The 12,585-nt window shown below is 38.6% G+C and overlaps 1 protein-coding gene across 1 annotated transcript; it reads right to left on the bottom strand.

Moving 5' to 3' along the window:
• Positions 1-4,159: 4,159 nt before the first annotated feature.
• On the bottom strand, positions 4,160-12,114 carry LOC121507491 (bromo and FHA domain-containing protein DDB_G0267958-like). Its single transcript, XM_041783879.1, has 6 exons — positions 11,655-12,114; positions 8,649-9,071; positions 8,286-8,453; positions 7,908-8,086; positions 7,542-7,782; positions 4,160-5,748 (listed from the first exon to the last, which is right to left on the bottom strand). Exons 1-6 carry the CDS (start codon positions 11,817-11,819, stop codon positions 5,263-5,265), a joined length of 1,662 nt encoding a protein of 553 aa, XP_041639813.1. The 5' UTR covers positions 11,820-12,114; the 3' UTR covers positions 4,160-5,262.
• Between the last annotated feature and the right edge of the window lie 471 nt (positions 12,115-12,585).

The raw sequence follows: 12,585 nt of genomic DNA, 5'->3' as shown, positions 1-12,585 counted from the left end.
AAAAATCCCCACTTTCCATGTTTTCATATTTGTTTGTTTTATTAATAATGATAAAGACCTCAAAATCATCATTCCCTTCTATAAAGAATTCATACTGAATTTGCAATGAGTCAAAGTAAGTTCAATTAGCTACTTTTTAAGATATTAATATCCATATATATTTAGCTTTTGCTTGATGATTAGAAATAGATAAGATAAGGAATGTAAAACATATTCAGTTAAAAATAAATTGCAATATATGGAAAAAAAAAATCAAAATTCAATTATTTTCCCAAATCATTCAGCCCTAGATTTTAATGTGACATTTGTAAAAACAAAAACCGGTTTTGATACCTTTTTAATACAAAAAAGTGGCCCTAAACACCTCCTATTGGGTCATTTCATGTTTTTACTAACAGATATTACTGCTAAACTCCTGCACACTGCACAAAACATCAGCAGCATTATGTGGAATAGTGTGTTTTTTTGGGTTCAAAGTTTTCTATGCAGTAGCAAAGTTGTTTTGTGATGAATGTACAAGAATTTACTTCCTATTATTAGTATTCAAATGTGCTGTGCAGCGTTAAGTACAGTCAGACAGAGGATATTAGATAAGATACACAACAAATAATACAAGATTCAGGGACCCAAAACTGACCAATTTATGAATATACACTCCTGCAGACTAAATGATGGTTGGTCGCTGGGTCGGTCTCTCTCTCTCTCTCTCTAACAATACTTAACTGATAGGTGTAGCATCCAGGTATGTTTTTTGGTTATTTTAGTTTGTATAAAGCCACCATCTGCATGTAAGAGGGACATCCTCCTCCTCCCATGAATACGCTGTTTGAGGTGTAATTAATCATTAAAGCCTATGCCATTATTTAAATATTTTCTGCTGGTATCATCCTATGCTCCTACACTCTGGCATGACGGTAGCGGACTCATCAATACGCTTTCAACCAGTCAAAAAAGCAGAAACCAAAAGTTAAACAAAGAGGCAGGGCGGGGTAAACATCTCTACCACCCAAATACATCGTCATTCTGTGGGAAACTCTGCTTTAATACCTCAAAATAACAATTAGGATTTTTGCCAAAACCAAGCAGCCCTACTGCAGACTGTCTTATGAGATGTAGCCAATGATATATGCAATTTAAACGTTTATTTTGAGTTAAAAATATGACTGAAGATCTGTAGTTTTTAAAGCTTTACATCTTCCCTTTTTTCAAGAATTTAAAGCACACTGTAACAAAAATGATTTTCCAACCTTTTCACATGTTGATCTTCACATCTAAGGCATGGTTGAGGATCGTGGGTTTAAATGTTGATTTGGCAGTGGCAGAATATGTAAGAGATCCCAAAACAAAGACCAAAAGATGACTGAAAGTGTAAAGTGGGTTTTTTTTTTTAGTCAAATTGAGATGTTGCAAAAGAATGGAAAACTTGAATCAGGTGAAGGTTCAAACATTTTTATTTGGCGAGCATTTACAGATCTGCATCAGTCTCAGAACGTCAGAAAACCGACTGCTCAACTCAAACACAAAAATATAAACATTTTCTCCTACAAACAGACTCCTGTTCCAAAAATAAAAACAATAATATGTACAGTGTTTCTTGGATTTATGACCTGGAGAGAAAAAGTTGAGCCATGTTTTTACAAATAGGGGGATAAGTCAGTGAAAATTAAATGATAGAGGATCAATTCAACACTTTATGGGTCAAAAAACTGAAAATAAAAAACTGGATAAACTATGAATCCAGGGCTAACCCCAACTGAAAAAGAAAAACTATTTACATATGAGGACACTATTTATTTTACAGCACTTCCTTGTGATAGTGAGTTAATTTTGGTTGTTTTTCTCTCTGAGATCACAACTTATTATCACTGCATTTCAGATAAAAACGCTTGTATCTACTCATTGTTAAAATTGGTTGTTTTTGCAACATCTTGATAAATTTACAGATCATCAAGAAAACCAGCGCTGTTAACCCTAACCTCAACATAGCAAGATCACAAGTTGAGATTTAGAGAAAAACAACCAGAATTTAGTTTTCACACATAAAAAGTCAAAGAACATGAATTTATGGGTTGATGTGCTCAAAGGTCATCTGTACACTTTAATGAGTCCCCTCCAGGTTTATCTGAGCTGCACTAACTGTGATTGAATATTAAAGCTCACAACTCTCTAGCTGTTTGGTTTTTAGTTTCACTGTAATTTTTATTTATGAGTTTATTGTATTTAATCAACCAAACAGAACAATTTTAAACCCAACAGAAAAAAACCTCAAACTTAATCAGCACCACATTACAGAATCAGGAAGACTTCAGTAAAGCTTTACAACGATGAATGTAGAAGCCGATAATTATGCCTGGACCAAGGTTAGAATAGTTTTTAATTTTTCATTCATTTTTGTTTTTATTTAGCTTTGTACTTTTTGTCTGGATTTCAGTTTAGTTTTAATTAGTTCTTGATTTTATTTTGCAAAAATGCTTTGTTTTGGTATAATTAGTTTTAGAGTTTGTTTTTCAGCAGTGGGATATTTGACAGGGGCGAGACCAAAAAAGACCAGAAAAAGTAAAGTGTAATACAATTTCTAAGAGCACATACAAACAGGCTACTCCTCATTTACGTTATTTATTTAACTAAAGACCTAAAAGACCGTTGTGTGAAGTCTTGAATAAAAACAGGACATTTTACTCTCTCTTGGCTTGGATGTAAAGGTCAGTCTGCTGCTGTCAAAGTCTAAAACTAAGGCGATTTTGTCCCTAATTTTATTTTGCTTTAGTTCCTTTCATAAACACAGGTTTAAGTTGAAAAGCTTTGTTTTTATTTAGTATCAGTTGACTCAAATGATTTCTACACTTTAATTTTTTAGTTAGGTTTAGTCAACTATAATAACCTTGGTCTGATTTCTACAGCAGCCCTACGCCAACAACCAACAATTGTACACCACTTATCCTTTTTAGGAGGTGGGGGTGGGGTTGGGGGGTGGGGGGGTGGAGCCTATCCCAGCTGTACACCCAAAACTGGTCACCAGTCAATCCCAGGGCTGACATGTAGAGAAAACCAGGTACACTCACACCTACGGCCAATTTAGAGTCGCCAATAAAGCCGGAGTACCTGGAGAGAACCCCAGCATGCACTGGGAGAACATGCAAACTCTGCAGAGGCCCTGACTGGGAAAGCAAACAAGGAACCTTCTTGCTGTGAGACAACAGCCAGTTGCCATCTTTTAATCTCATTATCTAAAATAAGGGTGTCAAACTCAATCACAGCAGGGACCAGATTCTGAATCTGGGTCTAACCTGAGGGCGTAACAGGGTCAACATTTAACCACTAAGTGTCAACCTAAATGATATTAAGATTATAAGGTCAAAATGATAAGTTAAAAACTCAAAATCTGAGGTAAAGAGTAAAACTCATAATTTTTAAAGGTAAAAACATGACATTTAAAGTCAAAACAATGTTTTTAAAAGTCAAAATATGAGATATAATTCTGAAACCATGATTTTTAAGTCAAAATATGATATAAATGTCAAAATAATGAGTTTTAAAGGTCAAAATATGAGAAGAAATTTTAAAACCATGGGTTTTAAAAGTCAAAATATGAATTAAAATTCAAAATCATGAGTTTTAAGGGTGAAAAATTAGATAAAAATCAAAGTTAGGAGTTGAAATGGTCAGCAAAACTGAGATAAAATTCAATATCATGATATTTAACAATCAAAATGTGAGAGAAACATCAAAATCAGGAGTTTAAAATGTAAAATTATGAGATGAAATTTAAAATTCATGAGTTTTAAAAGTCAAAATATGAAATAACATTAAAAATCACAAGTTTTAAATGTAAATGACCGACATAAAAGTCAAAGTTAGGAGTTCAAAATGGTCAAAATATGAGATGAAAGTCAAAAACATGACTTAAAAGGTCAAAATAGGATTTGTAATGTAAAATATTGAATCTAAAAGGTAAAAATATGAGAGAAAAAGTCAAAGTTATGAGGTTTAAAGGTCAAAATATGAAAAACAGTCAAAATCATAACTTTTAGTTATGGGAGATGCAAAATTGAAAATATAATATATATTTTTTTATGTTTACTTTTTCTAATTTTTATGACTTGACAAGGATATTATAAATCATCATGGTTAAGTTCGCATTTTTATACTGGAGGAAATCTGCAGACCCCATACTGGTGGGCCAGTTATAATGAAAATATCATATGATCTGATGGGCCAGGTATAACTGCACCACGGGCCAGATTTGGCCCCCAGGCCTTGAGTTTGACACCCCTGATCTAAAACATCGCTCTTATTCCAGTGAGAAGTTGGTTTTACACAAAATTTTTACCCTATCACAGGAAAACAGCAGGAAATATGTGGATGAATGTCCACTAAGGGCTTCCATAGATTCTGGACAAATTTGAAAGCTCACTGTCTTGCATCAAACATCCCTTAGGAACCACAGCTGTGTAGGATTTGATTCTGAGTTTTTAATACTAAATTTAGAAATTATTCATGACAGAAGTATTAGATAATCATGATTAATACTTTGTGGGTGTTCAACCGTTTTTATAAAACAAAAGTGCTTTTCATTTTTCTGTTTGCTTTAATATCAACCAGAACACTGCTCTGTAAGATAAATAAATAAATGCACTTTCTGCAAACAATTTTTTTTTTTTTTGCAAACACGTTTTTTAGCCTGTGAATCAGGGTGAACCGCTGCCTTCTCTTGGGGCAGCTTTTTGTGAAAATTACAACTGAAGCCAAGGAGGTTTTAATATTTTAAAAAGCTTTGGTTTGTTTAAACACAATTGATCATTAAAATAATAAAGACTGTCCTGATTTGAACAGCATCAAAATTTCCTTTTGCAAAAATTTCTCTATACTTGTCAGGTATGTAAAAAAAAAAAGCCAAACAAAAATGTAGTTAAAGATCTGCTACCATCGTGTAATAAAGGAGGAACAAAAGAAGAGGCTGAAGGATCCAGCAAACATGATCAATACTGGCATCAGTAAAACAATGCAGATAATGATGGATCAGTGATCTGTTGTTGTTTTATTGGTTTCACTGCAGAAATGTTGCATTTTGGAGTCATTTCAGAGCTTATATTACCTCACCTGGTTCATATATTTATAAGATCAAAATAAACAAAAAGTAAAGCTCTTTTTATTTCTCTCGACAATTATTACGTTTCTCCATCTCCCAGAATGCCTTTCAGTTCCTCCCTCTGTCTCTGATTATAATGGGGCTCATTGATTTCCTGGGCGGAGCTTCCAGTCTCAGGGAGCTGATAGGTCAGACCGTCCGACCTCTGAGTGTCCCTTCAGCAGGCCGAGCCTCACCACCACCACCCTCCTCTTCTTCTGCTCCGACCCTTCATCATCGTCCTCCTCTGCCTCCTCCTGCTGCTCCTCCTCCCGTCTCTCCTTAGCCTTTCGTTTGCCTCTCTCCTTCCTCTTCTCCTCCTTCTTCTGCTTCTTCGCCTTCTTCCTCCTTCTCTTTTTCTCCTCCTCTGCTGCTGACTGGTCCTCCTCTTCCTCCATCGGCACTTCGTCCTGCACTTCAGCCTCTTCCACTTCTTCTTCTACTTGCATCTCAATTTCCTGCTCTTCTTCCTCCTCTACATCCTCATCTTCATCCTCGTCATCTTCTTCATCCTCCTCCTCCTCTTCCTCATCCTCCTCGATATCTTCCTCTTCCACATCGGCCATCTGTTCTCCTTTCATCTGCATTTGTTTTATCTTTAGGCGTCCTCCGTTCTGTGACTGTAGACATAAACATTGAAGCAAATCAGAAATATACACTTCTGCTGCGCTGCCCCCTTGTGGATGAACAAAAATGCACTACACTTAATTAAGTGTCGTGGTACAAAGTTTAAACTGCAACTTTAAACACAGGAAAATCAAATTTAAAGCTGAAGAAAGAACTTAAGGTGTGCATGAATTTGGCGCCCTCTTGTGGACATGTTGCAAAGTCACTATACATGATTAAGATGCGTGTATACTGGCATTAACCATTTTATCAGAATAAACTCTTGTGCCACAGCTGTCTCACAGAAGAGGAAGCTGCTCTTTCATTTCAAAATCAATAAAAATGTGCTTTAATTTGTAATAAACTAATCACTGCTCTGTTTTGTTGCCATCTACCCCTAAAGTTTGGAGTTTCAGGTATGCTGCTCCTGCAGCCTGGAAACTTCTGCAGGAAAATTTGTGTCTAGAGGAGCTGGTCTCTTCAAATCAGATTTTATGTTTTTGAGATTTATTTTCATATGCTTAGGACAGCATCAGAAATCAGGGAGAGTGGAAAAAGAATTGTGGGAAAGGAGCCACAAGTTGGACCCATACACAGACTGCCAGGGTAGATCAGACACATTGGGGGAAGATGCATCAGGTTACAGATACTTTGACTGGTGACCCCCAACTGGGTTGATCTGTGTTTACAATGCCTCTGTATTTGGTCCGTAATAGTCGCTTTAGACTGTGCAATGGGCACGTTAGACACGACTGGATTTTCAGTTCTTTTATATGTCAAAAAGTCAGGGGAAAATACAGATATTGAAGTTTTGCCATTTTTTCTGCACACAATTATCAACCAAAATAGACAGCAAATAATAAATGTCTGCATTGGTAAAATTCGTTTGCAGTCCATCTCTGATGACCCTGATGAAAGCCACAAGCAAATATACAACTGTTTAAAGTTTTCTCTACACTTCTATAAGTAAAGCTTTCTATTTCCACACCAGTACAACACATTACAGGAAAGTTAAACACAGTTTGAGTATGGTTTGTGCTCGGTTTAGTACTTCTTTAGAGAAACTCCCTTTAATTGTACAGAGTATTTTTATATTGAATAGTCCCCGACATGGTGCCATTAAAAAATCAATCAAGTCACTTGTAGGGAGACGCAGCCAACACTCAGAGCACTTATGAAAACTTTGACGATGCACACTGGAAGGAATATGCGCGGCAGCTGCAAGCACAAAGTGCCAGATTGAAAAGGCTGTGACTTCATTAAAAGTACAACTGCCGAGTTTGGCCAAATCACTCTTATAAAAATTTCTTGACCTCAATCAGGTTTTCTTGGTTTAATGTATATAAATAAATTACCACATTGACAAAGTGAAGAGGGGCAGCAGCCAATCATAAGTTCTAGTACATATAAGCTAAGACATGTCAGGTTTTTGTCAATGGGTGTGTGACAAAGTCTTTCTCTAGAGAGATACCCCGTTAAAATGGATCCAATGCCCCGTTGTGTGGTTGCTCTTAAGTTATTCATTCTGGTGCAGTTTTGATTGCAGGCAGATTTCTCTGCTAACACTTCAACACGTTGTAAACAAACACAGCTGTCATTCACCTCCAGATATTTCTTCTCTGCTCGCCCCCTCGCTGTGCCCCACAGATTCATTCACATCCTTTCCATCTTTGTGACTTCTGATGTCCATATTTTATTTGTAATTTTCTCTTTTCTTTTGCTGTTCTCCCTAAATAAACGGAACTTGACACCTGATGGATAGCTAATGTTTCACTACCATGCAAAGACAGCTGATTGAGTTACTCACAGTCTTCTTGCTGTTTCGGAGGCGATGCAGCAGCAGCCTGACGGTGTCTTTGTTTTGACACAGTCCCATGGTGTTTAGGGCTTCAAGAGCGGAGCTTGTGCAGCCCTGTAGGCGCAGTTCCGCCCCCAGAGCTGCCTGCAGGAAGTTGTTCTTCCAGACGTTCCTAGTGAAGAGCGGGATGGAGAGCGCCACCACAGTCCTTCGCTCCAGCAGTGTCTGAGCCTGCTCCTCTGACAGCTGACTGCACACATGCAAAGAACAGACAGCAGATTAAGTCTGAGTTTAAATAGCACTTTTAAAATCAGAAACATCTCAGCTAAATGACCTTTATGAAACATATGTGAGCATATCACATTTTTGACTTACTGTCCGCTCTTGGAGAGGGCATTGATGTCAGGAAACAGAGAGGTGAGGCAAGTGAAGACGAGTGGAGCTTTTTCCTGGGCCCAGTCCAGACAGCGACGCCAGGGAAAGGATGACAGTGGCCTCTTGGTCGACACCTTCTCCTGAAATGGACTGTCAGTGTTTCGTGTCATTGCCTTCATCTGGAAAACATCACAAACAAGAACAACAAAGTAATGAAAAAGTAAACAAGACTATACCAAGGTTAGATGTTCTCTATAATACGATACAATTTTTAATAGGACTCTTCACTAGAATCATATCAAAGGTTAATCATCTGGTATCATGAAAACCCCGGTGTACTGATCAATGAATGCATCAACCAGGAGTTTGTGTCCTCACCTCCTCTTTCAGCTGTTTTCTCCAGAACTCTAGCATGGGTTTACGGGCTCCTTTAGCAGACCAAAGCATCTTTAGAGCTGCCTTGTAGCAGGATTTGCTCACCAGCAGCGCTGCTTTGCTCTTCTTCCCCATCCTGCGGTCATTCTTCTTCTTGTCTTTCAGTTTTGACTTCACTCACCAAAAAAACAAAACAAAAAAAAAAACAAACACAAAAGAGAAAAAAAGTGTGATGAAATGTGATTCAACCAATGCTCTTTTAAGCACAACTCTACTTCACAAAGTATTCAATGTTTAATTACATGACAGTGAATAGTAAAACACTTGCAAACATGTCATTATGTCTGCAGAGATTCAGTAACACACCTGTTGTGTGACAGGAGGTTTCAGCCACAGTGATCTCTTTGAGTTCTGTTTGCGCTTGCATTTGGTCCTGATGATCTGAGCGCAGGTCTCACACAGGAAGGACTTATCATTTACGGTGACGCCAGGGAAAACCCAGGAAACGGTGTCCGGTGTGGTAAAGGTGTACACTGCTCTCCGGTTGAAGCTACGGCCCTGCCGCTCAAACTCACACTTGCAGGCACAACAGTTCCTGTCCTCCGGACGCCGGACGGAGTTTCGGCGCCGGTTGCCGCCCGGAGGTGTACTGATAGGGATGGCACTCTCCAGCTGAAAAGCTGGTGTCTTTTGAGGGTCGCCTGTTGTCTCCGACTGAGAGGGAGCTTCCACTTCATGTCCTCCTGGACAGTCCACCTCTGCACCAACAGCTGGTTCAGGAAGCTCTACCTGCAGAGGGTTTGTCACAATAGAATAATTTTAAACTTGAGTACAATAATAGCAGTGTTTATTGCAGGGTATACACAAGTATACATGTTTAGGCATTTTTTTCTACGTATGACAAAGGCATGACCTGCCTCACTCTGCTTCTGATTGGCTGGAGCTTGTTATTGCCATGGTTGTAGAGCTGGGAAATTAATCAAAAAATATTCGAAACCGACATTTAGAGCCTCTAACCGAAGAAAACCTGCCATGTCAATTATTTCAATTTTTCCCCTTTGACTTTTTACTAAATAAAAAAAAATCATTTCAGCTGATATGTGTTTTGATTTCAAATGTTTCAAAAGATAAACATAAATTGTTAATCTGCACTTGTTCCTTTCAGCTGTTTTTTTTTTAATATACAAATATTTACAGAACAAACAGTCAGAAGTTGGGTATGAATTAATCATTTATTAATCATAATCAAGGTAAAATGTTCAGTTAATAATGATTTTGATTTTTGCCATAATCGAACAGCCCTACTTGGTTGGGTAAAAAAATTAAATAAATAAAGTAAATCACAGTAAGCCAATCAGGGACAGAGAAGGATAGGTCAGACTTTGCACTTCTCTGGGATTTCTAGGAATGCAAACTGACCAGGCAGCACTTATTTCTATCAACTTTCTTCCCTCACAATAAGTTCATAATGATTTTTCTATCTGAAGACAATCAGCAGAAGTTGAGCGCTACGTTCAAAATCTAAAGGCCCTTTGAGGTGTCCCAAATATGGGAGAAGTCTATGACACAGACCATTTATTTTTTGCTGGATGTGCTGCTTTTGCAGATACCACCACTAAATACTAGTTAATCATACAGCATCGACACAAGTTTAGATACTACTAAGACAACAAAAATACGAGGAGTGCACCAATTGCAATTTTCTGGCCGATCACAGATCTTTAAAAAGCCTACCGATTCCAATTTTGGCTGATACCGATTTTTTTATATATATAATTGACAGCATACACCTTCAATGTTCCAATCTTATTTTATTGAAAAACACTGAACAATACCAGTGAAACAATGCAAACTTGTTTTTTTAACTGCACATGAGGTAGTTTGCTCAAATATAAATGACAAGTTTAGAGCATTGCTGTCCATAATACTAAATCATATCAGTTCCTTTAGTCTTTCATTTTTCACATTTTAGTACATAGAGGTAGTTAAGATCAGTGGATAAGATCGCTTTCATATGTAAGTATTGGCCGATGGCTGATCCCCCAAAATTAAGGAAATTGGCGCAGATTGATCGATGGGTGCACCCCTAAAAAATACGAGTCCTAGGCACCCAATGTTGGGGAATTACCAAAGCAATATCAAATAAGCCAGTTAAGCTTTTTTTTTTTTTGGACTGGTGTACCTCTGCCCATCTTTACTTCTGAGATACTCTGCCTCTCAAAATGCTCTTTTTATACCCAGTCAAGTTACTGATCTGTTGCCAATTAACCTAACTACTTGCAAAATGCTCCCCCAGCTGTTTCAAGTTTGTAACACTTACTTTTCCAGCCTTTTGTTGGTCGCTCTGTACTCTGAAATTGTAAAATGTCTTAGTTTCAACAGCTAATCTGTTTTTTGTATCCTATATTGTACTGTGCTATATGGTTTGTGTAGTAGGTCTTACCTGTGTGGTTAGGACTGATATAATAGGTCTAACCTGTGTGGTGATGACTGGTATAATGGGTCTAACCTGTGTGGTCAGGACTGGTATAATGGGTCTTACCTGTGTGGTCAGGACTGGTGTAGTCTTACCTGTGTGGTGATGACTGGTATAATAGGTCTAACCTGTGTGGTGATGACTGGTATAATGAGTCTTACCTGTGTGGTGATGACTGGTATAATGGGTCTAACCTGTGTGGTGATGACTGGTATAATGGGTCTAACCTGTGTGGTGATGACTGGTATAATGAGTCTTACCTGTGTGGTCAGGACTGGTGTAGTCTTACCTGTGTGGTGATGACTGGTATAATGGGTCTAACCTGTGTGGTGATGACTGGTATAATGGGTCTAACCTGTGTGGTCAGGACTGGTATAATGGGTCTTACCTGTGTGGTCAGGACTGGTATAATGGGTCTTACCTGTGTGGTCAGGACTGGTGTAGTCTAACCTGTGTGGTGATGACTGGTATAATGGGTCTTACCTGTGTGGTCAGGACTGGTGTAGTCTTACCTGTGTGGTGATGACTGGTATAATAGGTCTAACCTGTGTGGTGATGACTGGTATAATAGGTCTAACCTGTGTGGTGATGACTGGTATAATGGGTCTTACCTGTGTGGTCAGGACTGGTGTAGTCTTACCTGTGTGGTGATGACTGGTATAATAGGTCTAACCTGTGTGGTGATGACTGGTATAATAGGTCTAACCTGTGTGGTGATGACTGGTATAATGGGTCTTACCTGTGTGGTCAGGACTGGTGTAGTCTTACCTGTGTGGTGATGACTGGTATAATAGGTCTAACCTGTGTGGTGATGACTGGTATAATAGGTCTAACCTGTGTGGTGATGACTGGTATAATGGGTCTAACCTGTGTGGTCAGGACTGGTGTAGTCTTACCTGTGTGGTGATGACTGTGCCATCAGCTGCAGGTGTACCGGAGGAGGTCGGGTCTGTAGAAGAGTTACCAGCAGCACTGTGGGCATAGTCGTGCTCGTTCGCCTCTGATTTAGGACTGCCTTCCCCTTCATTTCCCGCGTTCGTGTCGTTTTTTTCACTTGTCATTTTAAAATCAGGACCTCCGGTTTAACAAGCAACCGAAAAACTCAAGAAGAAAAACTCGTTCATCACTGTTTACGCACCAAACAAGCTAACAGAGCAACAAGCTAACACTAAAGCCCGCCAGAATGAAACCAGGACGACAGACAACGATGAAAAGTAAATTATCTTTAAAACGCTTTAACCGACGAGTCGAGGAAAGGGAGCTGATTAAACGGAAGCAGGGGAGAAGAAAGTAAGACACTTCTTAGTAGAAACAGCTGCAGACCAAATGGAAACCATAGCAGAGCTCAAAAGGAGGAAGGAGCCACTACTAAACAACACAGTTTCCTTGCTACTGTAGGGTAAGAGGCTGCAGGGAGCGCCCTCCTGTGGCCGGAGGTTGACCATATATTCTTTTAGATCAGTTTTACTGAACCCAGCTCAACCAAAGAGCCAAATTGTTGAAAAAATACCTTTGCAGAAGCCACAATCTAAGTGGTGAAAAGTGGCCAAAACAGCCAGGACCAGTACCAGTACCAATAACAATAGTCAAAGATGGTGAAAATGATCAAAAAGCAACAAATTGGGTGAAAAGCGTGGAAAATGGAGAGGAAAAGAGAAAAAAGAGTCAGAAAGTAGCAAAAATGAGTGACAAGTGGCAAAACAATGAGTTACGGTTGGCATAAAATGGTCCAAAAGTGGAAAAAGCATAGCAAAAAAATGAGTGAAAATTGACAAAAATGGGCAAAAAAAAGGAAACAAATGGTATTTAGTGGCATAAGGAGGATGA

The sequence above is a fragment of the Cheilinus undulatus genome, linkage group 3 (genome assembly GCF_018320785.1).
Source record: "Cheilinus undulatus linkage group 3, ASM1832078v1, whole genome shotgun sequence".
Taxonomy (NCBI): Eukaryota; Metazoa; Chordata; class Actinopteri; order Labriformes; family Labridae; genus Cheilinus; species Cheilinus undulatus.
Note: the sequence above shows the minus strand (reverse complement) of the source record. Positions and strands in the feature narration are given on the sequence as shown.